Genomic DNA, 27,522 nt, shown 5'->3' on the forward strand with positions numbered 1-27,522 from the left:
ACCGACAGCGTCAGACATCACCTGTGTAACTCCAGGTCTACTGATCGGGGACACGGCGGCTTATCCACCAAGAAAGGGGACAGATAAGGAGAGGGGCTGACAGGTGAGGGCATGTGACTGGGGAGGTAGGAGCTGACAGACTGCATAGGACCCCCTGTAAAAGCAATATGTGGGGTCCTTCTCCAATCACAGAGCACAAAACATGCCCCTCTAGCAGAAGAGCTCAGTGAACTGCGCAGGTGAGGAGGGAAAGGACTGGACAGGAGAGAGCAGGGAGAGGTACGAGGTAGAAAAATGGGGAGAGGGGTGTGCGTAAGAAGAATGGGGAGAGAGGAGTGTGGGATAGAAGAATGGGGAGAGAGGGGTGTGGGGTAGAAGAATGGGGAGAGAGGGGTGTGGGGTAGAAGAATGGGGAGAGAGGGGTGTGGGGTAGAAGAATGGGGAGAGAGGGGTGTGGGGTAGAAGAATGGGGAGGGGGGTGTGGGGTAGAAGAATGGGGAGAGGGGTGTGTGAGGTAGAAGAATGGGGAGAGGGGTGTGTGAGGTAGAAGAATGGGGAGAGGGGTGTGGGGTAGAAGAATGGGGAGAAGGGTGTGTGAGGTAGAAGAATGGGGAGAGGGGTGTGTGAGGTAGAAGAATGGGGAGAGGGGTGTGGGGTAGAAGAATGGGGAGAAGGGTGTGTGAGGTAGAAGAATGGGGAGAGGGGTGTGGGGTAGAAGAATGGGGAGAAGGGTGTGTGAGGTAGAAGAATGGGGAGAGAGGGGTGTGGGGTAGAAGAATGGGGAGAGAGGGGTGTGGGGTAGAAGAATGGGGAGAGAGGGGTGTGAGGTAGAAGAATGGGGAGAGAGGGGTGTGGGGTAGAAGAATGGGGAGAGAGGGGTGTGGGGTAGAAGAATGGGGAGAGAGGAGTGTGGGGTAGAAGAATGGGGAGAGAGGAGTGTGGGGTAGAAGAATGGGGAGAGGGGTGTGTGAGGTAGAAGAATGGGGAGAGAGGGGTGTGGGGTAGAAGAATGGGGAGAGAGGGGTGTGGGGTAGAAGAATGGGGAGAGGGGTGTGTGAGGTAGAAGAATGGGGAGAGGGGTGTGTGAGGTAGAAGAATGGGGAGAAGGGTGTGTGAGGTAGAAGAATGGGGAGAGGTATGAGGTAGAAGAATGGGGAGAGAGGGGCGTGGGGTAGAAGAATGGGGAGAGGTATGAGGTAGAAGAATGGGGAGAGGGGTGTGTGAGGTAGAAGAATGGGGAGAGAGGGGTGTGGGGTAGAAGAATGGGGAGAGGGGTGTGTGAGGTAGAAGAATGGGGAGAGGTTTGAGGTAGAAGAATGGGGAGAGGGGTGTGGGGTAGAAGAATGGGGAGAGGGGTGTGTGAGGTAGAAGAATGGGGAGAAGGGTGTGTGAGGTAGAAGAATGGGGAGAGGTATGAGGTAGAAGAATGGGGAGAGAGGGGCGTGGGGTAGAAGAATGGGGAGAGGGGTGTGAGGTAGAAGAATGGGGAGAGGGGTGTGAGGTAGAAGAATGGGGAGAGGGGTGTGTGAGGTAGAAGAATCGGGAGAGGGGTGTGAGGTAGAAGAATGGGGATAGGGGTGTAAGGTAGAAGAATGGGGAAAGAGGGGTGTGAGGTAGAAGAATGGGGAGAGGGGTGTGAGGTAGAAGAATGGGGAGAGGGGCTGAGAGGTAGAAGAATGGGGGAGAGGAGTGTGGGGTAGAAGAATGCGGAGAGAGGTGAGAGGTAGAAGAATGGGGAGAGGGGTGGGGTAGAAGAATGGGGAGAGGGGTGGGGTAGAAGAATGGGGAGAGAGGAGTGTGAGATAGAATAATGGGGAGAGAGGAGTGTGAGGTAGAAGAATGGGGAGAGGGGTGGGGTAGAAGAATGGGGAGAGAGGAGTGTGAGATAGAATAATGGGGAGAGAGGAGTGTGAGGTAGAAGAATGGGGAGAGGTGTGGGGTAGAACAATTGGGAGAGGAGTGTGAGGTAGATGAATGGGGAGAGGGGTGTGGGATAGAAGAATAGGGAGAGAGGAGTGTGAGGTAGAAGAATGGGGAGGAGGGTGTGGGATAGAAGAATAGGGAGAGAGGAGTGTGAGGTAGAAGAATGGGGAGAGGGGTGTGGGATAGAAGAATAGGGAGAGAGGAGAGTGAGGTAGAAGAATGGGGAGGAGGGTGTACGTGAGAAGAATGGGGAGAGGATTGTGGGGTAGAAGAATGGAGAACACAGGAGAAGAAGGGAAAGGAACAGAATCATAGAATCCTAGAATGTGAGAGGTGGAAGGGACGTCAAGGATCGTCCAGCCTTTGTTTGAAGACTTCCATTGAAGGAGAACTCACCACCTCTTGTGGCCGCCTGTTCCACTCATTGATCGCCCTCACTGTAAAAACCTTATTTCTAATATCTAAGGCTGGTTTCACATTTGCGTTTAAAAACGCAGCGTTTTAAACGCAAATGCATTTGGTGAAAAAACGTGTTTAAATGCGTTTAAACACTGCGTTTTTTAGGCGCATGCGTTTTTGCATGTTTTAATGCAAACGTGGCGTTTTGACGCGTTTACATGCGTTTTTTCCTGCGTTTGCGTTTTTGAAACACATCATGAGAAGTGTGTGACAGCTGCCAATCATCAAAATCAACTAGAAAACCCACTATAAACAGAAATACGTAAGGTTAGGGTTAGGATCCCTAGCAACCCTAGGAATCCTAACCCTAACACAAAAACTCTAACCCTAACCCAATCTCTAACACAAACTCTAACACAAACTCTAACCCTAACCCTAAAACACAAACTCTAACCCTAAAACAAAAACTCTAACCCTAACACAAACTCTAACACAAACTCTAACACAAACTCTAACACAAACTCTAACACAAACTCTAACACAAACTCTAACACAAACTCTAACACAAACTCTAACACAAACTCTAACACAAACTCTAACACAAACTCTAACACAAACTCTAACCCTAACACAAACTGTAACCCTAACCCTAAAACACAAACTCTAACCCTAAAATGAAAACTCTAACCCTAACACAAACTCTAACCCTAACACAAACTCTAACCCTAACCCTAACACAAACTCTAACCCTAACCCTAAAACACAAACTCTAACCCTAAAATAAAAACTCTAACCCTAACACAAACTCTAACCCTAACCCTAACACAAAGTCTAACCCGAACCCTAGGGACCCTAACCCTAGGGATCCTAACCATAACCCTAACACAAACTCTAACCCTAACCCTAGGGATCCTAACCCTAGGGACCCTAACCCTAGGGATCCTAACCCTAACCCTAGGGATCCTTACCCTAGGGTTAGGATTAGGATCCCTTAGGGTTAGGGTTGGGGGGTGGCTTTTCAGTGTGTATTCTTGTGTTTTTCTATAAAAACGCATGCAAACGCATGTGCTTAAAAACGCATGCGTTTACATAGACATCAATAGTTTTTTTTTTCCGCAAAAAAAACTGCATGCGTTTTTAATGTTAAGTATAGGGGGAAAAAAACGCATGCGTTTTCTTGCGTTTTTTTGCGCAAAAACGCAAAAAAAAAACACAAATGTGAAACCAGCCTAATCTGTATCTTCTCGCTTTCAGTTTCGTTCCATTGCTTCTCGTGTTTCCATTAATAGATGAGAATAATGATACCTCTACACTGTGACAGACCCTCAGATATTTGTAGACAGCTATAAAGTCTCCTCTCCGCCTTCTATTTGCAGCTAAACATTCCCGGATCCTCTCCCCGTTCCTCGTAGGACATACGTTGCAGTCCGCTCACCATCCTGGTCAATCTTCGGAGCTTGCTCCGGTTTTTCAATGTCTTTTATATAATGTGGTGCCGAGAATAGAGAGAGGTCCGTGAAATAGATGGAGTCTGTGGGAGACGGTCAGAAAATAGGGCAGATAGGAGGCAGGGAAGGGTCAGTGGGTAAGGACACCACTCACGGTCTCTGCGTCGCTCTGAGTGTTTTGGATGGGTCCGATCAAGATGGTGGAAGGTAAACCTGTAGGTGAATGTTCTGCCATTTGCTCTTACGCAGGAACACGTCACGTAACTTTGATAATTTTTTGCCTTTGCACTAAATGTTATTTGCCAAAAGCCCTTGAACTTTTCTAAACCAGCAGCGAGCGTCCGGCGTTTAATTTCTAATCTCTTCTGCCTATAAAGCCTCATATTTCACAATTACTATTCAGCGGCATGAAACATTTATTCCTGCGCACGAACCCGGAAAATTTTCATCCTTTTGATTCATTTTCTCTTTTAAAAACTGAATCCTGTGTTCCCATAATGATGCTGTAGTTTATTCACTTATAAATTACCCTTTCATCGCGCGCTTGTTGTGCTTCTGTGTAGTCAAATAATAATAACGCCACTTTCCTGGCTTTTAATTAATCAAGTCTAGGACCCGCAAAGATCAAAAGCGCGTGTTTTACTTGTTAACGGAGAGACCTATAATGTTTTGCCAAATTGGCACGCGCTTGTCATCTTTACATGTGCATTAAACAAGAGACGTGCGCAATCTCGGACTTTTAACTCCATTATTTGGAATTATGCAGAAACTGCATTTTTTTAAAGTTTGCAAAAGTTCATTTATGTAAAAAAGCAAATCGCACAAAAGTTTCACAATTCCTGTCGCATTAAGCTTTTGTTCCAGGGAATTGCTTATAGGGAAACTCCCAGCATTGCCGCTGTCCATTATGGGCTCCGCTATATGATCTCCACAAGGAACGAGCTGCTCAGGATCGCCATTAATTTGGGCGAATTCCAAATCTGGTCTCCAGGGGTGAAGTGTATGTGGTCAGTCCCTGGGCATTATGGGTGGCATGCTCCTTGCAATCCGCTAAGGCAGAGACACACGATTCTGATTGGAGCAGCACTTACCACCTGCATTCAAGGTTCTTCTGATTGAGGCCCCTTTGGCCTTGGTCCCGCGGAGATTGCTCTGTGTCACTGGCCCCGCGGAGATTGCTCTGTGTCACTGGCCCCGCGGAGATTGCTCTGCGTCACTGGCCCCGCGGAGATTGCTCTGCGTCACTGGCCCCGCAGAGATTGCTCTGTGTCACTGGCCCCGCGGAGATTGCTCTGTGTCACTGGCCTCGCGGAGATTGCTCTGTGTCACTGGCCCCGCAGAGATTGCTCTGTGTCACTGGCCCCGCGGAGATTGCTCTGTGTCACTGGCCTCGCGGAGATTGCTCTGTGTCACTGGCCCCGCGGAGATTGCTCTGTGTCACTGGCCCCGCGGAGATTGCTCTGCGTCACTGGCCCAGCGGAGATTGCTCTGTGTCACTGGCCCCGCGGAGATTGCTCTGCGTCACTGGCCCCGCGGAGATTGCTCTGCGTCACTGGCCTCGCGGAGATTGCTCTGCGTCACTGGCCCTGCAGAGATTGCTCTGCGTCACTGGCCCCGCGGAGATTGCTCTGCGTCACTGGCCCCACGGAGATTGCTCTGTGTCACTGGCCCCACGGAGATTGCTCTGTGTCACTGGCCCTGCGGAGATTGCTCTGTGTCACTGATCCTGCGGAGATTGCTCTGCGTCGCTGGCCCCGCGGAGATTGCTCTGCGTCGCTGGCACCGCGGAGATTGCTCTGCGTCGCTGGCACCGCGGAGATTACTCTGTGTCACTGGCCCTGCGGAGATTGCTCTGTGTCACTGGCCCCGTGGAGATTGCTCTGTGTCACTGGCCCTGCGGAGATTGCTCTGTGTCACTGGCCCTGCGGAGATTGCTCTGTGTCACTGATCCTGCGGAGATTGCTCTGTGTCACTGATCCTGCGGAGATTGCTCTGTGTCACTGGCCCCGCGGAGATTGCTCTGTGTCACTGATTGTTGTGAATTCTGTGGCAGAGCTCCCTCTTGTGGTCACAAGTGGTACTTCGGCTGATTCTCTCTATGAGCTTCCGTTGGTGGAGGAGAGTGGTACTGCGGCTTCTGAGTTTCCTTCCTCAGGTGATGTGGGGAAGTCGTTAGGTGCTGCTCTATTTAACTCCACCTAGTGCTTTGATCCAGGCCTCCGGTCAATGTTCTAGTATACGACTTGCTTCCTCCTGGATCGTTCCTGTGGCCTGCTGCTCTGCATAGCTAAGTTCCGCTTTTGTTTTTTTGTTTGCTGTTTCTTTCTGTCCAGCTTGCTTATTTTGTTTTTCTTGCTTGCTGGAAGCTCTGGGACGCAGAGGGTGTACCTCCGTGCCGTTAGTCGGTACGGAGGGTCTTTTTGCCCCCTTTGCGTGGTTGTTTGTAGGTTTTTGTGTTGACCGCAAAGTTACCTTTCCTATCCTCGCTCTGTTCAGAAAGTCGGGCCTCACTTTGCTAAATCTATTTCATCTCTACGTTTGTCTTTTCATCTTAACTCACAGTCATTATATGTGGGGGCTGCCTTTTCCTTTGGGGTATTTCTCTGAGGCAAGGTAGGTTTATTTTCTATCTTCAGGCTAGCTAGTTTCTCAGGCTGTGCCGAGTTGCATAGGGAGCGTTAGGCGCAATCCACGGCTGCCTCTAGTGTGGTTGGAGAGGATTAGGGATTGCGGTCAGCAGAGTTCCCACGTCTCAGAGCTCGTTCTATGTGTTTGGGTTATTGTCAGGTCACTGTATGTGCTCTGACTTCTATGTCCATTGTGTTACTGAATTACCTTATCATAACACTGATCCTGCGGAGATTGCTCTGTGTCACTGATCCTGCGGAGATTGCTCTGTGTCACTGGCCCCGTGGACATAGTTCTGCATCTCTGGCCCCTCGGAGATTGCTCTGTCACTGATCCTGCGGAGATTGCTCTGTGTCACTGGCTCCGCGGAGATTGCTCTGCTTCTCTGGCCCCGTGGAGATTGCTCTGTGTCACTGGCCCCGCGGAGATTGCTCTGCTTCTCTGGCCCCATGGAGATTGCTCTGCGTCGCTGGCACCGCGGAGATTACTCTGCGTTCTGCCTTCGATCTCCAGGCTCTTATCACATCAGATTTGCCGCTCTTTAAAAAAGTAACCATGAGCCCAAACATGTTTAATCCTGCATTTTATAGGAGAAGGTGGCCTCCAGAGCTGAACTTGCCTAGCTCCACAGTAAACGCTTCTTTACTGGAGACTTATTTTAGTAGAAAGCTGGGTTTACTCTCCTATTACTACTCAGCTATGACCTAATGATGGCATGGGCCCGAGGCTGCACTACTGAGGACAGCCTCTGACATGGGGGCTGTATGATCAGCTACACTGGGTCCAAATCACCAGATTAACCAAAGTCCACATCCTGCAGATGGGTCCTAGATGGATCTGGTTGTGAGCAGTGTTCGATGTCCTCAGGACCTGTCAGTGGTTCAGCCCTGTGATTTATGGCTCTAACTTCAATCAATTATATCTCACCCTGGAAATAACTTATTAACATGGTTTTCACGCGGTTAATCTCGTCAGTTTTCTGAAAGCAGGAGAACTAAACATGGTGGATCCAACTTGTCATTAAAGGGAATCTCGGCGATCGTTGCTCCTGAGCCATCTATATTGCGCTGGTGATAGGAAGCTGAATAACATGACACCTTAATATCTGCAATCTGGTGGCTAATTCCAGAAAAATCCACGTCTCACACTGGAAACAACTCCTGTCATTTACATAAAGCTCTGGCGGCAGAGTCTCAGATGATCTATGTCCCACCCATAGCCCCGAACAGCTCATTTACGTACATTTAAGAAAAAACTTGGATTTCTCTGGAATAAGACATGGGATCACAGATATCAAGGGGTCATTTTATTCAGCCTAATATGACCTACATTCCCAAATATTTAAGAGAAAACCATGAGCACTACTGTAGCCGGTGCCCAAGTAGGTTCCCAAACCATCAATAAGTACTAAACAAGTAAACTTGGCTCTGAGCTGATGAAGACGGAGATATTTTTAATGCAGTCCAAAAATTGTACTAAACAAACGTTTTGGTGAAACCGACCTTCCTCAGTTACTACAAACAAAAGAAATATAAATGAAATAAATGAAGTATTTACATGAAGAAAATTGGTCAGTGTATAGGAAGAGATGGACATATGCAGCAATATCACCAGGATTACCAGTCAACGCATATCATAAAGTGAAAGCATTAAAATACCGGGAGAAAAATGATAACGGGATGGAGAAAAAGGGGAAGAAGGAATTGAGAGGACGGTCCTGCCTCACTGCTGTATGTGTCTTATGGTGCGTAGGATGCAGTGACACACAGGAGGCAGAGCAAGGGTTAACAGGACACACATACATACAGTAATGGTACAAGCAGGAGGGTAATGAATGTGAACTTGAGGATGGGAGAAAGTCAAATTCAGAAGAAAGTAATAGGTTATCAGTCAACCGTCTCACTACTCACAGGCTCGTTCACTGCCAAATGTCCCGTCCTCCCGCTCAGACAGCTATTTAAGTCAGACCTGCCCCCATTAGTCAAGTGTTCCGGTCCGAAATCTCTTCCCCCTAAAACACTGGTGAAAGTCCCAACTGTTCCGGCCCAGACACGCAAGAGAGACCGCAAGTTTGGCTCTCCTCCCTACATATGGATGATATACTAGAGGAGCAGTAGGGTACACCGTGTTTGGTATGTAAATGCCCTGTCAGAAAGACATCAAATTAGTGTTGCCTAATATAGTGCTGCTACAAGTATATTGTTGTTCCTAAGTATAAACCATGTCCCTACCCTAGTTCAGGGGGTGCTCAGAAAACAGACTGGAAGCTCCAGTGTAAGGTAAATACCTGTGGAAACTGGCGTAAAGTGGGAACAGGTGAGAGACTGCTCAATAAGAATGACGATTGTGTCAGATACAAACCTACCATTATAAGTGCATGTGAAGGCTCCTCACGCAACGCGGCATCCATTGCTGTTCGTAGGAGGAGTGGTAAAGAGACCCGGCATCAGACAAGTCAGCTGCAGCAGCACTAGGCAAAAGCTATAACTGACATCGACTGCAGGAATCAGCAGCGATAAATAGCCAACCTGAACCCATACAGAGGCTGAGAAAGGTTAAATCTTAACATGACCAGACCGGGAAAAAGGGAAAACATACTCCATCTGCCCATCCACAGAAACCAGAGGCGGAGGGGATGGAGGAAGGTACAAATTGCTTCAGGAGAGACTTATGGAACACATTGGGGATCCGAAGCGACGGAGGTAGGCGTAAGCGAAAGGCAACTGGATTGACAGGCTCAATTACCTCATAAGGATCTATAAACCTGGGACCTAACTTAGTAGAAGGAACTTTTAGCCAAATGTTCTTGATAGACAACCATACTTTATCTCCCATCAGGAATATGAGTCCTGTATATCGTTGCTTATCCGCAAACTGTTTATTTTTGCCTTGAGCTTCCCCAATGTTCCTCTGGACCTCGCTCCATACCTCCCTCAGCCACTGAATGGCCGAATCAGCTCCTGGGCACGATGAGTCCATCCTGGAAAGCTCACCCAACTTGGGGTGAAAGCCATAATTACAAAAGAACGGAGAGGTGCCCGTGGACCGATTTAATATGATTATTAAAGGCAAACTCAGCCACTGGTAACAAAGAACACCAATCGTCCTGCTGGGACATGGCAAGAAACCACAAAATTTGTTCAAGAGACTGATTGGTCCTCTCCGTCTGGCGAATGGTTTCGACATGATAGGCCGAGGAGAAGGCCAAAGTAATACCTAACGTTTTACAAAAAGCCCTCCAATATTTGGACACAAACTGTACCCCCCTATCTGAAACCACATTCAAAGGCACACCATGCAATCACACCACGTGCTCAACACACAACCTAGAAACCTAGAAAGTGTTTCAGCGTTAGGCAGTCCCGCCAAAGGTGCAAAATGCGCATGTTTACTGAATCTATCCACCACCACCCAGACCACAGTATTGCCATTGGAAGGAAGGAGGTCAGTGATAAAGTCCAAGGACAAATGAGTCCAAGGTCCATCCGGAATTGGCAATGACACCAATTCCCCGGCCAGCCGGCTATGAGAGCTTTTAGCATGGGCACAAGTATCACAGGAAGACACAAACATGGCGACATCAGAAGCCATAAAGGACCACCAAAACAGCCTAGCAGTAGCTCTACGAGTGGCCGAGATTCCAGGATCCCACTAAGAGCATAATCATGGAACTCCTGGAGCACACTCAACTGGTACTGAACCGGGACAAAGAGCTTGTTGTCAGGCAAAGACGGAGGAGCAAGAGACTGAGCCTCAAGAATCTCCCGCTCCAATTCTGAGGACACTGCTGCCACGACCACCTCGTGCTGAAGAATGGAGGAAGGAGGTTCGGGAGGTGATATCTAATCCAAGCTGCGAGATAAGGCATCCGCCTTGACATTCTTGGAACCAGGCCGAAAGGTGATAGAAAAATTAAAGCATGAACAAAAAAGCGAACACCTCGCCTGTCTGGGAGTCAAACGTTTGTCTGACTCAATATAAGACAGATTGTGGTCCATAATCACCGTGATCCGATGAACAGCCCCCTCCAAAAAGGGACTCCATTCTTCAAAGGCCAACTTGATAGCTAAAATCTCCCGATTCCCAACATCAGAATTTCTCTCAGCAGGAGAAAAAATTTTGAGAAGAAGGCGCAGGGCCTCAGGTTAAACAAAGTGGTGGGTGTAACGGGGTCTACCAAGCTGGGGTACCTCTTTCAGTACCACCCCGTGTTTCAGGAGGTCCCCTCTGCTTTGGCTGGAGTCTGAATGAAGGACGCTGGCTGGAATGGCTTGGTTACATGGGCGCATATAAAAGATCACTGCTTCTCCACGTATTTCCAGTCTGACAACACTTTACTCACAGGACACAGAATATATCACACAGATACAGAGGGCAGGCCAATAGAAAAGTGGCAGGCCAGACATACATTACAATAGCCGCAGGTGGCCGGAGCCTGCCGATATTTACTGTGGGAATTACAAAGGTGGGGGGCGGACAAAAGGGGAATATCGTGTCCCCTCTGCCCAGGGGCACAGCCTGTGGGCTGATGCATTAGGTACATGCATCTCACATGGAACCTATTATACATACATATAACTGCACAACATATTCTGGGTGCTGAGTGGTTCCGTAACACGTAACACGCTTCTGGCCTGGAGTCAGAACACTGTTGCATGTGCTGGTTACCTGATAAAAGGATCCCTCCTCACTTCCAAGCATGGCATCACCCTCCCCGTGAGGAAAGCAGTACCTCTGTAACAACCGGTTACCTGGGGTATTACACTTGCAGTGATGCTTGTCGATGCACATTCTTTGCAGTAATGCCGGCCGGCCCACATTCCTCGCAGTGATGCCGGCGCACATTCCTTGCAGTGATGCCGGCAGATGCACACTCCTTGCAGTGATGCTGGCCGGTGCACACTCCTTGCAGTGATGCTGGCCGGTGCACACTCCTTGCAGTGATGCCGGTGCACACTCCTTGCAGTGATGCCGCCACACATTCCTTGCAGTAGTGCTGGGTGGCACACATTTCTTACTTTGATGCCTGGTGGCGCACATTCCTTGCAGTGATGCCGGCAGATGCACACTCCTTGCAGTGATGCCGGCAGATGCACACTCCTTGCAGTGATGCTGGCCGGTGCACACTCCTTGCAGTGATGCCGGCGCACACTCCTTGCAGTGATGCCGCCACACATTCCTTGCAGTAGTTCTGGGTGGCACACATTTCTTACATTGATGCCTGTTGGCGCACATTCCTTGCAGTGATGCCGGCGCACATTTCTTGCAGTGATGCCGGTGCACATTCCTTGCAGTGATGCCGGCCAGTGCATATTCCTTGCAGTGATGCCTGTTGGCGCACATTCCTTTCAGTGATGCCGGGCGGCGCACATTCCTTGCGGTGATGCCGGGTGGCGCATATTCCTTGCAGAGATGCCGGGTGGTGCATATTCCTTGCAGTGATGTCGGGTGGCGCATATTCCTTGCAGTGATGCCGGGTGGTGCATATTCCTTGCAGTGATGCCGGGTGGTGCATATTCCTTCCAGTGGTGGTGGTGCACATTCCTTGCAGTGATACCGGGTGGCGCATATTCCTTGCAGTGAAGCTGGGTGGTGCACATTCCTTGCATTGGTGGCGGCGCACATTTCTTGCAGTGATGCTGCCACACATTCCTTGCAGTGATGCCGCCACACATTCCTTGCAGTGATGCCGAGTGGTGCACATTCCTTGCAGTGATGCCGAGCGGCGCACATTCCTTGCAGTGGTGGAGGCGCACATTCCTTGCACTGATGCTGACATACCGACACATTCCTTGCAGTGATGCCGGGTGGTGCACTTTCCTTGCAGTGATGCCGGGCGGCACACATTCCTTGCAGTGATGCCGGGCGGCGCACATTCCTTGCAGTGATGCCGGGTGGCACATATTCCTTGCAGTGATGTTGGAGCACATTCCTTGCAGTGATGCCTGTTGGCGCACATTCCTTGCAGTGATGCCGGCACACATTCCTTGCAGTGATGCCGGCACACATTCCTTGCAGTGATGCCTGGTGGCACACATTCCTTGCAGTGATGCCGGGCGGCGCACATTCCTTGCAGTGATGCCGAGTGGCGCACATTCCTTGCAGTGGTGGCGGCGCACATTCCTTGCACTGATGCCGACACACATTCCTTGCAGTGATGCCGGGTGGTGCACATTCCTTGCAGTGATGCCGGGCGGCGCACATTTTTTGCAGTGATGCCGGTGCACATTCCTTGCAGTGATGCCGGGCGGCACACATTCCTTGCAGTGATGCTGGGTGGCACCATTCCTTGCAGTGATGCCGGGTGGCGCATGTTCCTTGCAGTGATGCCGGGTGGCACATATTCCTTGCAGTGATGTCGGAGCACATTATTTGCAGTGATGCCTGGTGGCGCACTATCCTTGCAGTAATTCTGGGTGGCGCACATTCCTTGCAGTGGTGGCGGTGCACATTCCTTGCAGTGGTTGCAGCACACATTCCTTGCAGTAATGCCATCCGGCACACATTCTTTGCAGTGGTGCCAGCACACATTCCTTGCAGTGATGCCGGGCGCACACATTCCATGCAGTGGTGGCGGTGCACATTCCTTGCAGTGATGCCAGCACACGTTCCTTGCAGTGATGCCGGTGCACATTCCTTGCAGTGATGCCGGTGCACATTCCTTGCAGTGATGCTGGGTGGCACACATTCCTTGCAGTGATGCCGACGCACATTCCTTGCAGTAATGCCATCCGGCACACATTACTTGCAGTGGTGGCGGCACACATTTCTTGCAGCGCTGGAGTCCTGGGTTCAAACCCCACTAAGGACAACATCTGCAATGAGTTTGTATGTTCTCTCCGTGTTTGCGTGGGTTTCCTCCAGGTTCTCCGGTTTCCTCCCACATTCCAAAGACATACTGATAGGGAATTTAGATTGTGAGCCCCGCTTGGGACAGCGATGAGAATGTGTGCAAACTGTAAAGCGCTGCGGAGTATGTTAGCGCTATATAAAATTAAAGATTATTATTATTATTCCTGGCAGTGATGTCGGCGCACATTCCTTGCAGTGATGCCGGGTGGCACACATTCCTTGCAGTGATGCCGGCGCACATTCCTTGCAGTGATGCCTGACTGCGCGCTTTCCTTGCGGTGATGCTGGGTGGCGCACATTCCTTGTAGTGGTGTACAGCAGCCGAATGATGTGCCACATTCCCAGGGAGATGCATCGGGATTGACGTGCACAAGAGCAGGTCTGATGAATCGGGGGCCAGTTTTGTATTTTCCGGACCCTCGTCCCGTCGCTCCCCTCCACCACTATTACATGATGTATAAAACATTCCGGGGGCTGCATAGAAAATCTATGAGAACAAAACGAGCTATCTTTTTTCTTCTGCTTCTCATTTGCATATTGTTACCCAGAATCCCTGTGTGAAGCCTCCCGTCATGTGACAAGTGAGCCAACTAGATGGCGGTTCCTGTCGGAGGATGAGTGACTCTGGAGGATTCTGACGCTGAGAAAGGAGAGAAAAAAAAGAAAAAATTGATCTTGAAGACCTGATGCCATCTGCAACATTTTAGAAGAGGCCAGCAGTTTTTGTGATTTTTCCAGGGACACATTAGGAATAGACGGAGATAAAAATAGCGGTTGTTCGCCCTGGGACTGCAGCTGCCAGGAAAGCAATTAACATTTACATTCTAGATCACAACTTTCCAGGATAACAGGTTTAGTGGATTACAGAGCAAGAACGAAACAGAACAGATGTGACGGAGCGGCGACTATCCTGGAGAGACGGCCACACATGGCGTCGGTGCAGGGGATGGATGGATCTCTACCAGACCCACAGTACACAAACTGCTGATTCCAGGTGGTGGAATGTGGAGAAGGGACAGCAGGTAAAAAATGTACCATGTGTTCTAAAAAAACATTCATCCGAACAGCTAAACGTCCTCTTCATCTGTGAATGACCGGGAGCCACCACCACGACAGCACAAACTCAACCACTGCCGCCATTACATCGTCAACTCATCCGAAAGTTCAAGAATCTCCAGACAGAAAGCAATATTGTACGGTGAATACCATCAGCTCCGTCCGCGGGGAATACCGTCAGCTTCGTCTACTTCGCGGGGATTATCGTCGGCTCCATCCGCTCCGCGGGGAATACCGTCAGCTCCGTCCACTCCACGGGGAATGCCGTCCGCTCCATCCACTCCGTGGGGAATACCGTCAGCTCCGGCCGCACCACAGGGAATACTGTCAATTCCGTCCGCTCTGCGGGGAGTACCATCAGCTCCTTCAGCTCCGCTGGTAATACTGTCAGCTCCGTCCGCTCCATCCGCTCCATGGGGAATACCGTCAGCTCCGTCTGCTCTGCGGGGAATACCATCAGCTCATTCCGCTCCGCGGGGAGTACCTTCAGCTCCGTCCGCTCTGCGGGGAATACCGTCAGCTCCATCCGCGCCATGGGGAATACTGTCAGCTCCATCCACTCTATGGGGAATACCGTCAGCTCCGTCTGCTCCGTGGGGAATGCCATCAGCTCCGTCCGCTCCGCGGGGAATACATCAGCTCCATCCACTCTGTTGGGAATACTGTCAGTTCCACCAGGAATATTTGCTGGACTGTTGGGATTCTGACGGATTCAGTTTTGGAGAGGTTGATTTTCAGATAGAGAGCAGACATGATGTTGGAGACTGCAGACAGACAGTGGCGTTCTGTAGTACAGCGGGGGTAAGGTCTGGGGATGATGTGTATAGTTGTGTGTCATCGGCATAAAGATGGTACTGAAAGCCAAATCTGCTGATGGTCTGTCCAATTGGGGCCGTGTAGAGGGAGAAGAGAAGGGGGCCAAGGACTGAGCCCTGAGGAACCCCGACAGCGAGAGGTAGAGGAGATGAAGTGGAGCCAGAGAACACTGAAGGAGCGGTCAGAAAGGTAGGAGGAGAACCAGGAGAGAGCAGTGTCCTTAATGCCCAGTGACTGGAGCCTAGAGAGTAGGAGAGGGTGGTCAAGTGTCAAAAGCTGCAGAAAGGTCGAGAAGAATGAGCAGAGAGTGGTCACCATTACGTTTTGCAGTCAGAAGGTCATTGGTCACTTTGAGTGCAGTTTTTGTCGAATGTAGGGGCGGAAACCGGACTGTGAAGGGTCTAGGAGGGAGTGAGTGGAGAGGTAACGGGTAAGGCGGGAGTAGATCAGGTGCTCCAGGAGTTTAGAGATGAAGGGGAGATTGGAGACTGGTCTGTAGTTGTTTGTGCAGGTTGGGTCGAGGGTGGGTTTCTATAGTAATGGAGTAATGATAGAGTGTTTGAAGGAGGAGGGGAAAATGCCAGAGGAGAGGGAGAGATTAAAGATTGTAGTTAGGTGAGTTGTGATGACTGGAGAGAGAGACTGGAGGAGGGTCGGTAGTGCACGTAGTCGGACGAGAAGAGGAGAGGAGGCTGGAGACTTCTTCTGTGATGGGATCGAGTGTGGAGAGTGAGCCAGGGCTGTTTCACTCTGTGTTTGGAGGTTCTGAGGGTGAGGGGAGCTACTTGGTCAAGGGTGCTTCTAAGAGTGTCATTGAAGTGAAGTACCGCCAGATCAGGACAGGAAAAAGAAGAGATTGGGGACAATGATGAGTGTAGGGAGTCTGAAAGTGTTTGAGAGTTAATGGCTTGTAGATTTCTGACTGAATGGTAGTTAGGAGGTGTAACGGGGTCTACCAAGCTGGGGTACCTCTTTCAGTACCACCCCGTGTTTCAGGAGGTCCACTCTGCTTTGGCTTGAGTCTGAATGAAGGACGCTGGCTGGAATTGCTTGGTTACATGGGCGCATATAAAAGATCACTGCTTCTCCACGTATTTCCAGTCTGACAACACTTTACTCACAGGACACAGAATATATCACACAGATACACAGGGCAGGCCAATAGAAAAGCGGCAGGCCAGACATACATTACAATAGCTGCAGGTGACCGGTGCCTACCGATATTTACTGTGGGAATTACAAAGGTGGGGGGCAGACAAAAGGGAATATCGTGCCCCCTCTGCCCAGGGGCGCAGCTTGTGGGCTGATACATTAGGGACATGCATCTCACATGGAACCTAATAAACGTACATATAACAGCACACACGTAACAGGAGGGTGCTGGGGTGAGCGAGGATTTGTGAGTGTGAAGGAGAGAATGTTGTGGTCAGAGAGGGGAAGCGGTGATTTATCTAGGTAGCAGATTGAGCAGAGCCGGGCAAAAACTAGGTTCAGGGTGTTACCGTCTTTGTGTATCTCAGAGGTTGAGAACTGTGAGAGGCCAAGAGAAGTGGTTAGTGATGGGATGGAGATGTGGAAGTGGGGCTGTTAATGGGGATGTTGAAGTCTCCCAGGATAAAGGTTGGTAGTTCTGAGGACATGAAGTGCGGCAGCCAGGCAGAGAAATGGTCCAGGAAGTGGGGGGGTGAGCCTGGGGGCCGGTATATGACCGCTACTCTGAGGGAGAGGGGACGAAAGAGCCTGATTGTGTGGACCTCAAAAGAAGGGAATGAGAGTGATGGAACTGAGGGGATGACCTGGAAAGTGCATTGTGGGGACAGGAATATGCCGACTCCACCACCAGGTCTATTTGTGGTTCTCAGGGAATGGGAGAATTGTAAGCCACCATGAGAAATGGCAGCAGGAGAGACAGTGTCAGAATCCTGAATCCAGGTTTCCGTGAGGGCCAACAGATTCAGAGAGTTTTTCAGAAAGTAATTGTGTAGGAAAGGAAGCTTGTTGCATACAGACCGTGGATTCCAATGGGCACAATTAAAAGAAGGTTGAAGGAGTGCAATTAATATTAGTAAGATTATTAAGGTTTCGATGTGAGGTAGGTTATGGGGTTGAGGTTGGTGGATGGTGGACCGGGGTTGGGGGAGATGTCCCCTGAAATCAGTAAGAGCAGGAAGATAAAGAGCAAGTAGTTTTTGGAATTGTATGAAGTTTTTTTGTGCAGTTTGTTTGGGCAAGATGGACTGAGGTTTTTCAAGAAGGTGAGAAGTGCATGGGAGCTGAATATGGGAGAGGGAAGTATAGAGGAGCTGATGTATACGAGTCGTGATGGAGGGGGGATGGGGCGGTGGATGTGGATTGCAAGGGGACATAGGAGGATAAGAATAAAGCACATGGATAGAAGGGAGAGCAGAGTGTGGGCTAACTGACTCCTGCCCTAACTGCCATGGAATAACTGTTGCAGAGTGCGTCTTCTTGCAGTCACCGCTGTACTTAGGAAAGCTTCAATCAGCAAGATATCTTGAGTAAACAGTATTTACTTCATACTGGATATACATGAGATACAATTCAGTGTCACACAGTCCGTGCACTGAAGACAACACATTCATGAAGAAAAGCAAAACCGAAAGTAAGAAAACAACCAACCACTGAGAGCTTCCCTCCCCACATTACAGCAAGTATATAACTTTACACACTATCGCCATCTGCTGTCTGGTTAGTATAAAGTCCTCCTTTCACTTATAATAAGTCCCAATCTGTTGCATATGCCAACACCCTTTCTCAACAGTAGGGACTTATTCAATCAAACCCAACTTTTTTATTAGTCTCTGATGTTTATCAGTATTCAACGCCTTCGTGAAAATGTCTGCTGTCATTTCTTCAGTAGGACAGTACTCTAACTTCAAGACTCCTTGTTCCTGATGATCTCTCAAGAAATGATATTTCACATCAATATGCTTGGTTCTTGGATTGACTCTTTCCATCTGAGCAAGAACAAGACATCCTTGATTGTCCTCTTTTAGTTTTGTTGGTGCCAACTGTGGTTCTCCTAATTCTGTCAACAATTGTCTTAACCACAGTACTTCTTGACTCGCGTGTGCTGCGGCAACATATTCTGCTTCTGTTGAAGATAGTGTCACAATTGACTGTTTCTTACTTGTCCAACTTATTGGTCCACCTGAGAGGAAAAAAATATGTCCACTGGTAGATCTTCTGTCAGTTGGATCTCCAGCCCAATCTGCATCAACATATCCTGTTAAAATGCAATCATCGCTTGTGGGTAATTTCAGCTTAACATTGCTAGTTCCTTTCAAATAACGTATTACTCTCTTCACGGCATTCCAATCAGCTTTATTTGGTTTTGATACCTTTCTACTCAGGATTCCTACTGCTGCTGCGATGTCTGGTCTTGTAACGTTCGCTAGATACAGTAGTTTTCCTATTGCTGTTCTGTATTCTTCATTATTTGGTAGCATATTTTGTTCACTGTTCATCTCTTTGAGATAATTAGTTTCCATTGGAGACTTTACTGTTTTTGCATCCTTTAATCCAAATTTTTCTGTTATGTCTTGAATCATGTGATTTTGATTCAGTAGGAAACTTCCATCATCTTCTCTTTCTACTTGTATTCCTAGGTATTGTTTTACATTTCCCAAGTCTTTGATTCCGAAATGTTGCTTCAGGATTTTTAGAATGTTTTCGTTATCCCTTTCTTGTTCAAAACAAATCAAAATGTCGTCTACATATATGAGTATGTAAATCCATCTATTAATCAGCCTTTTTGTGTATAAGCATGGATCAGCTTTGCTTCTTTGAAATTTTTCATTTGTACGTACTTCCGTGATTTTGTCATTCCACGCTTTAGCTGCTTGCTTTAAACCATATATGCTTTTCTGTAGTTTACAAACTTTGTTTGGATTTTTTTCATCTTTGAATCCTGGAGGTTGTTCCATATAAATGTCTTCTGTTAAATCTCCATTCAGAAAAGCTGTCTTTACATCCAGATGTCTCAGTTGCATCTGTTTCCTTGCTGCAACTGTAAGTAAAGTTCTTATTGTAGTGTGTTTGACAACTGGAGCAAATGTCTCATCATAGTCTTCTCCAACAGGCAGTTTAGATATTTCTTCCCAAGAAGTAGGCTCATAGATTTTTCTTGTGCTTGTCTTGTATGAGAGACGTTTTGGTGGTTTTCCTTTGTTCTCTCTCATTGAACGTCTTGGTTCTGTGTCTGTTTGTAGTTGTGATTCTTCACTTTCAGTATTTTGTTCTTCATTAACTTCTACTTCTTTCTCATCAGATATTTCTTCAGTTGTGTCATTATTGGTTTTCTCATTTTTTGTTTCAACTGAAATCATAATATCTTCATTTAAATCTTCAATGAATGTCACACTGTTACTCACCGTAACTCTGTCTGTTTTGGGATCTAGGATTCTGTATCCTTTGCAATTTTCCCTATATCCAACAAATATTCCTTCCATGGATCTGTTTTGAAGTTTGGAACGTTTTTCTGTTGGAATGAATATGAAAACTTTACATCCAAAAACTTTTAAATGATTGACACTTGGTTTCATACCTTGCCACAGTTCATATGGAGTTTTCGTCAGTTTTCTGGAAAAAAGTCGGTTCTGTAGATAAGTAGCTGTCATTGCTGCCTCACCCCAATATTTCTCTGGTAGTTTGGAATCCGTCAGCATACATCTTATCATCTCTGTTAGAGTTCTGTTTTTCCTTTCTGCTACTCCATTTTGTTCAGGTGTGTATGGAACCGTTTTCTGGTGTTCTATTCCATTTTGTCTTAAGTAGTCTTCTATTCTGTGACTTGTAAATTCACCTCCATTATCACTTCTGATGACAATTGGCTTCCTTTGAAATTTGTTACTTGATCTTGTTACATAGTCTACAAGTTTATCAAAAACTTCACTTTTGTTTTTAATTAAGTATGTGACTGTGTATCTTGAGTAATCGTCTATAAAAGTCAACATGTATCTATTGCCTCCTGATGTAGTCACTTTCATGGGTCCACATACGTCAGTATGCACCAAATCAAGTGGTCTTTCGCTTTTCATCTCACTTTCTTTTGGAATAGATAACCTTGTGGCTTTGGATTTTATACAACAATCACATCTTATGGTAATTGAGCAATCTGATATCTTTAAATCTTTTGTCAATTCTTTTCTCTGTAGTTCCCTTATACTGTCAGGGTGTCTATGTCCTAGACGTCTATGCCACATGTGAATACAGTTTTTGTGATCATGTGTACATACCTTCATCTGTTCCTTTGGTGTGTCAAAATGATATAATTGTTCATCTGCCTTGACTTTGGTTATCACCTTGTTTCCTGCAATAATTGCACACTCATTGTCTTTAAATTTCACTGTAAGTCCTTTTGCTGTTAAACGTTTCACAGATAATAATCCGCCTTCCAATTTTGGAACATACAACACATCTTGTACAAGTATCTTTGAATCTTGCCCGAACTTGTTTGAACAATTTAGCATACCTTGTCCGATACCTTCTGCGGTTATTTGGCTTCCATCTGCGAGATAAATGGCTTCTTTCTTATCTAAATCAAGATCAGTAAAGAAATTCTTGTCACTTGTCATATGACTCGTTGCTCCTGAATCAATAAACCAACCAAGTGATGATTTCTTGTCTGTTACTTTAAATGTGCCATTCCAATTATTCTCACATGAATCGGAAATTGTGTTTTTTACTTTCTCTGTATGCTTTTTATGTTGTAATTTTTGTTGTTCTGCTTTCCATATGGTACAGTCTTTCTTTAAATGACCTTTTTTCTTACATCTGAAGCATTCTCTTGTCTCTTTATTATAGGGTTTTTGGAATTCTGTAGCTTTAAGAGCATTTTCACTGTCCTTTTCAGTAGAAGAATCATTTATTTGTTCTTTTCTTCTCTGATATTCATCTATTAGTCTTGTTTTCACAAAATCTAATGTAATGTCAGTTTCTGGTCTCGTCTCAAGGGCATTTATCAAGGCTGTATACGAATCTGGTAAACTGCACAACAATATAGCTGCTACATGACTTTCTTTAACATCTTCACCAATAGATCTTAGCTGTGATATCACTTCCATCATTGAGAATATGTGCTTCTGCATATCGTCATTTGCACTCAATCTCATACTGTACAGCTTTCTTAATAAAAACAACTTGTGATTCAAGCTAGGTCTTTCATACAGTTTTCTTAATGCTTCCCACATTCCCTTAGCTGTTTCTTCATTTCTTATAAGTATTAATTGAGCATCATCCACTAATAAGCTAATGGTGGCTCTCGCTTGTATATCCTTCTTATCCCATGTCTGATTATCTTGATCTGGTCTTGCTGTAACAATTACTTCCCATAGATCATCCTTAGATAACAACATCTCTACTTTGAATTTCCATAACTGATAATTTTCACTATTCAGTTTAGCTACTGTAAATTTCAGTTCTGTGTTACTCATCATCTTTATATAGTCTTACTTGTTTAGAGAGTTGTACTGAAGATATTCTCCTGTATGTCCTGTGAATTCTCTGCAATTATATATCAGCTCCTGGGATGCTGAATTCCTCTGTCACTCTGTATCTGGATTTAGTTCCTTCTGTTTACAGAGCTTATCTGTGTGCTCCGTTATCTGGGCTATAAACCAGGATCCTTCTGCCTGGGCTTGTAGTGCAGACCTGTAGTGTCTGGGGTGCCTGGGTTGTCTGGAATTATCTGGGGTTATCTGGGGTTATCTGGGGTGCCTGGGGTGCCTGGAGTTGTCTGGAGTTGTCTGGAGTTATCTGGGGTGCCTGGGCCCATAACCTGTTGCAGAGTGCGTCTTCTTGCAGTCACCGCTGTACTTAGGAAAGCTTCAATCAGCAAGATATCTTGAGTAAACAGTATTTACTTCATACTGGATAAACATGAGATACAATTCAGTGTCACACAGTCCGTGCACTGAAGACTAACATAACACATTCATGAAGAAAAGCAAAACCGAAAGTAAGAAAACAACCAACCACTGAGAGCTTCCCTCCCCACATTACAGCAAGTATATAACTTTACACACTATCGCCATCTGCTGTCTGGTTAGTATAAAGTCCTCCTTTCACTTATAATAAGTCCCAATCTGTTGCATATGCCAACAATAACTGCTGTATCACAACGCTTATCTTCGTGATGCTTTGCTTCTGGGACGCTTGCGTGCACCCCCACATGCGTGCACCCCTAAGGATGTTTCGAAATTTATAGTCCAGACTGCTGGGTCAGAAGAGATGGATTGTGGGAACTGGTTGAGAATAATTTGGCAGCTAGGGCCAGCACACCAGGTTGTTTTTTTTTTTGTTTTTTTTTTAGATGATCAAAGACATTCAGCCTGGTAACAACTATTTTAACACCTTCCACCAGATAAGATCTACACTGATCCCAGTCATGGATATGCAACAGTGAGTTTTAAGAACAATGAACCCAAATGAATTATACCAATGAATTAGAAGACACATTAAAATATGTTTCTAGATGGTAAAGCAGCAGATGACAGACAGCAAGTAGAGGTGGGAAGTGATACCATTAGAGTCTATTGCAGCAGATGAGACAGCAAGCAGAGGTGGGAAGTGATACCATTAGAGTCTATTGCAGCAGATGAGACAGCAAGCAGAGGTGGGAAGTTATACCATTAGAGTCTATTGCAGCAGATGAAACAGCAAGCAGAGGTGGGAAGTTATACCATTAGAGTCTATTGCAGCAGATGAGACAGCAAGCAGAGGTGGGAAGTTATACCATTAGAGTCTATTGCAGCAGATGAGACAGCAAGCAGAGGTGGGAAGTTATACCATTAGAGTCTATTGCAGCAGATGAGACAGCAAGCAGAGGTGGGAAGTTATACCATAAGAGTCTATTGCAGCAAATGAGACAGCAAGCAGAGGTGGGAAGTTATACCATTAGAGTCTATTGCAGCAGATGAGACAGCAAGCAGAGGTGGGAAGTTATACCATTAGAGTCTATTGCAGCAGATGAGACAGCAAGCAGAGGTGGGAAGTTATACCATTAGAGTCTATTGCAGCAGATGAGACAGCAAGCAGAGGTGGGAAGTTATACCCTTACAGTCTATTGCAGCAGATGAGACAGCAAGCAGAGGTGGGAAGTTATACCTGTGTGAAGAGAGAAGATGGATGTTAGTTCTTTGCCATGGAATAACTGCTGTATCATGACGCTTATCTTCGTGACGCTTTGCTTCTGGGACACTTGCGTGCACCCCCACATGCGTGGGGGTCTCCATTCTGCCCTGACAGACCCCTCTATGGCCTGTCACCCCAAGCATAAAGGACGCTCCACGTCTGGGCCCCGCATACTGTCCCCATGATGGATCACGCTCCTATGCAAATGGTTACAAAGTGGCAGATGCCAAAATGCAAGGTACGTAAAGTGAAGATTCTGTCACTGCGGAAACTTGTTTTTCTGCTCTTTGATTGCAAAACACACAAGGAAAAAAAGTCATTTCTTGCAACTTCTCAGAAACCAGCAGCTGTTAAATGAGCCTTCCCATTCATCATGACTGACAAAAAGTTACCGAGAGCTCACCACCCTGACAAGCTTTAAGGGAGAAGATGGGGAAAAGCGTCCGCTGGGAATCATTGATCTCTCGTCTGCGGTCCCGCAGGGCCAGCATTGTGCGCAGCTGAAATCAGACGTTTTGATGGAGCTGCAGGAGCCGCAGCCTGGAAATGGAAGGAAAATCGAAGAAGTAGCAAATCTCGTCTGTCTGACTTGTATGGAGACAATAATGCAGAAATGAATTGTTACATAAAGCGAGTGTTTATACTGGAGATGACCGTGGCTGACGCGTTTCGGTCCTGAGCTGTGGTTACATGGTTAGGGGTCTCTGCTGGGCCAGTAATGAGCTCTTGCTTTCCCGGTGCTCGGTCGGCTCCGCCGCGTGCAACGTATGGATGAAAAATGTATTTTTTTCCCCAGCGGCTGTTTTGCACCCAGCTGTTAGGCAGTTTAGTCAGGACAAATGGTGGACCACAAACACAGACAAGTGTCCACCCTTGGTGTATCCACCCCTGTCTCCAACTGCCCAGATTGTATTATTGTACTCCAGAGCTGCGCTCACTATTCTGCAATTTTTGGGGGCTGAAACCTTACATCTTTTCTTGCTGGTTATTCAAATGTAGCGAGCGACAACACTTACCTCTGCACTTCAACCAATACAGATGAGCTCTGAGCTTGGAACACGGGAGCGTGTACCACCCATAGCATTCCGGTGCGTACCACCATAACGTTCCGGTACGCACCACCCATAGCATTCCGGTGCGTACCACCATACTGTTCCGGGGCGTACCACCCATAGCATTCCGGTGCGTACCACCATAACGTTCCGGTACGCACCACCCATAGCATTCCGGTGCGTACCACCATACTGTTCCGGGGCGTACCACCCATAGCATTCCGGTGCGTACCACCATAACGTTCCGGTACGCACCACCCATAGCATTCCGGTGCGTACCACCATACTGTTCCGGGGCGTACCACCCATAGCATTCCGGTGCGTACCACCATAACGTTCCGGTACGCACCACCCATAGCATTCCGGTGCGTACCACCATAATGTTCCGGTGCGTACCACCATAACGTTCCGGCGCATATATGTGTTGCACTTCTGTGTCATAAGATTATTCTGATATTCTATGGAGACCGGTGACGTTGATCAGAGTGAAGATAAAAACACGGTATATCAAGACTCAATAGAGTATACTGTAGGAAAACAGGCTTCAGTTAACAGGTGGAAAGCAAACAGAGGCTCTAAGAATCCAGCAGCAGACATATGCAGACTCCGGAATATAAGGGTGTTGTCAGTACAGACCGGTGATGAGAGTTCAGAGGGCCGGAGCCTGGACTGGGCTCCTAGTGGAGGTGGGTGCAGAGCAGATCTGGAGAAGTAGCGTCTTTCAGATGGGAGGCCGACCGGTAACAAATGGGGTATCCCGATGAACAGAAGAGACAGGCAAGATACAAGTCCTTCTAGCTTGGCAGCAGGTGAAGTACGAGATACACAAGGAAGGTATAGTGGGCAGAGTCCCTTCATATATGCAGCAGACAGGAAACAAGATGGCCCCCATGTAGCCACTAACTCCATCTTAGATAAGGGCAAGATCAGGCAAAACAGGCACACAATTCAGATCCTTACATTCTGCTTCTAATCAGTGGGAAATAATTGGTCCAATGGTTCCGAAATGTTCATGAAAGGGGAACAGAAACCAGACCCTTCTCCTTAGGAGTGAATCCGCAGCCATAAAGATGTTCGCTATGTGCTGGCGTCTATCTTTTTTTTTTTTTTTTTTGGGGGGGGGGCGCTTCGTTGCTGTAATGTTTTGTGCACATGATCTCTGCAATATGTAACTGTAATAATATTTCTGTCGTGTTATGAGATCCCCTTCACATGAGATCCCCCTCGCATATGAGGTCTCCTTGCAGGTGAGACCAGACCCTCGCATATGAGACCCCGCTCATGAGACCCCCTCGCACGAGACCCCCTCGCATATGAGATCTCCTTGCAGGTGAGACCCCTCACATATGAGATCCCTCGCATGAGACCCCCTCGCATGAGACCCCCTCTCATATGAGACCCCCTCTCATATGAGACCCCCTCGCATATGAGATCCCCCTCGCATATGAGATCCCCCTCGCATATGAGATCCCCCTCGCATATGAGACCCCTCGCATGAGACCCCCTCGCATATGAGATCCCACTGGCGTATGAGACCCCTCACATATGAAACCCCTCGCATGAGACCCCCTCTCATATGAGATCCCACTCGCATATGAGACCCCTCGCATGAGACCCTCTTGCATATGAGACCCCTCTCATATGAAACCCCTCGCATGAGACCCCCTCGCATATGAGACCCCTCACATATGAGACCCCTCACATATGAGACCCCCTCGCATATGAGATCCCCCTCGCATATGAGATCCCCCTCTCATATGAGACCCCTCGCATGAGACCCCCTCGCATATGAGACCCCTCACATATGAGACCCCTCACATATGAGACCCCTCGCATGAGACCCCCTCTCATATGAGACCCCTCACATATGAGACCCCCTCTCATGTGAGATGGTACAGCAGGACTTTCCTTCTGGGGTGGAATGCCCCGTGGTATCTTCCTCCTGGGTCCGAGGACCGGCCGCCGTGTCCGGCACTGGTCTGTGGATGAAAGCTGACGATGATTTGTCGATTGTCGGTGTTACTTTGTCGGTGAACATGGCACCGTTGTAGCATCACGTCGTCTCACCCAGAATCTCACTTTATGTGTGAAAGCTGCAAAAATGTAAATTATAGGTGAAAAATAATTATGAAGCAAATGAAGTTATCACGTTAAACAGTAAAGGATTGTGTCTATTATTACTATGTGTCAGCGCTATTCAGCAGGAATGAAAAGACCAACCATAAAGTATCTGATCTGCTGAGATCTCCTGTCTGTGTCTCCAGATCAGACGGGAGGAAACGCGCGATCATGAGTATTAGTATCTGTCCAGACTGGGACTGGCCCACGGGGAAGCGGTAAATCCCCTGGCGGGCCCACCTATGTGAGCAGCACAGTTCCATGTACAGACATCCATCCAGCAAACTGCTCACTTCTTATTCTATGGATGCAGGAGGGACGTTTGTGAGTGAGGGGGTGGGATATTTGCTGCACCGTGGCCCCTGAGGGACTGTTACCGGTGGCTCTCGGCACCACAGCCCGACACTATGTAGACACCTGTCAGAATAACCCTAGCTGCCCCATATGTATCACACGTTCAGCCGTTTGATACACTTGGATGGTTGGTTGCTGTAGGTGTCCACCACGTGTTTTTGGGTTACTTTGGGCCAGAAGCAGCACCTCGTGGCCACAGAGATTGGTAATAAGTGGGGCGCTCGGCTCCTCAGGGGATTAGGGTAAAACCTGCACTGCAGCCCCTGTAGCATCGGGAATCTCATCTACAACTCTTCTTTTCTCTTGCAGTTTCTGCTCAGAACCTGAAGGCCAGCCTGGACGCCATGGATCACCAGATAAAACGCCTGGAAGGTGACATCAAAAACTTCCCCAAAACCGATAACCCCAGCGATAAGTTTGTGGAGAAAATGACGATATCCTTTCATTGAAGTTTTGTCATTTTTTAGGTCATTGACGTGAAGCAGAAACACTAGTTAAATATTTACACAGCATGAAATTAACAGCTCAGCGACAGTCTGCTTTCACAGCTGAGATGGTGAGAGTAGTGCGTCCCGTCCCAGAGACCGCCAGCGGCTACGTGGCACAATCTACGCGCCGGCCGCAGCGCAGGATCTGCTTACAATCAGATATTTAAGCAAATGCAGCGTTAATTGCACCTGAAATGCAGCGGGGGCTGACGCGGAATCTGTAGAATTACAACT

The 27,522-nt window shown here is 47.6% G+C and overlaps 1 protein-coding gene across 4 annotated transcripts in view; it reads left to right on the plus strand.

Moving 5' to 3' along the window:
• Positions 1 to 27,522, plus strand: part of DIAPH2 (diaphanous related formin 2) — a 1,874,941-nt gene that overhangs the window by 1,341,770 nt on the left and 505,649 nt on the right. For all 4 annotated transcript variants that reach the window (XM_069746079.1, XM_069746080.1, XM_069746081.1 and 1 more), the window contains one exon: positions 27,110 to 27,234. In XM_069746079.1, coding sequence (XP_069602180.1) covers positions 27,110 to 27,234 — 125 coding nt within the window. The remainder of the gene's footprint in view (positions 1 to 27,109; positions 27,235 to 27,522) is intronic.

The sequence above is a fragment of the Ranitomeya imitator genome, chromosome 2 (assembly GCF_032444005.1).
Source record: "Ranitomeya imitator isolate aRanImi1 chromosome 2, aRanImi1.pri, whole genome shotgun sequence".
Lineage (NCBI taxonomy): Eukaryota > Metazoa > Chordata > Amphibia > Anura > Dendrobatidae > Ranitomeya > Ranitomeya imitator.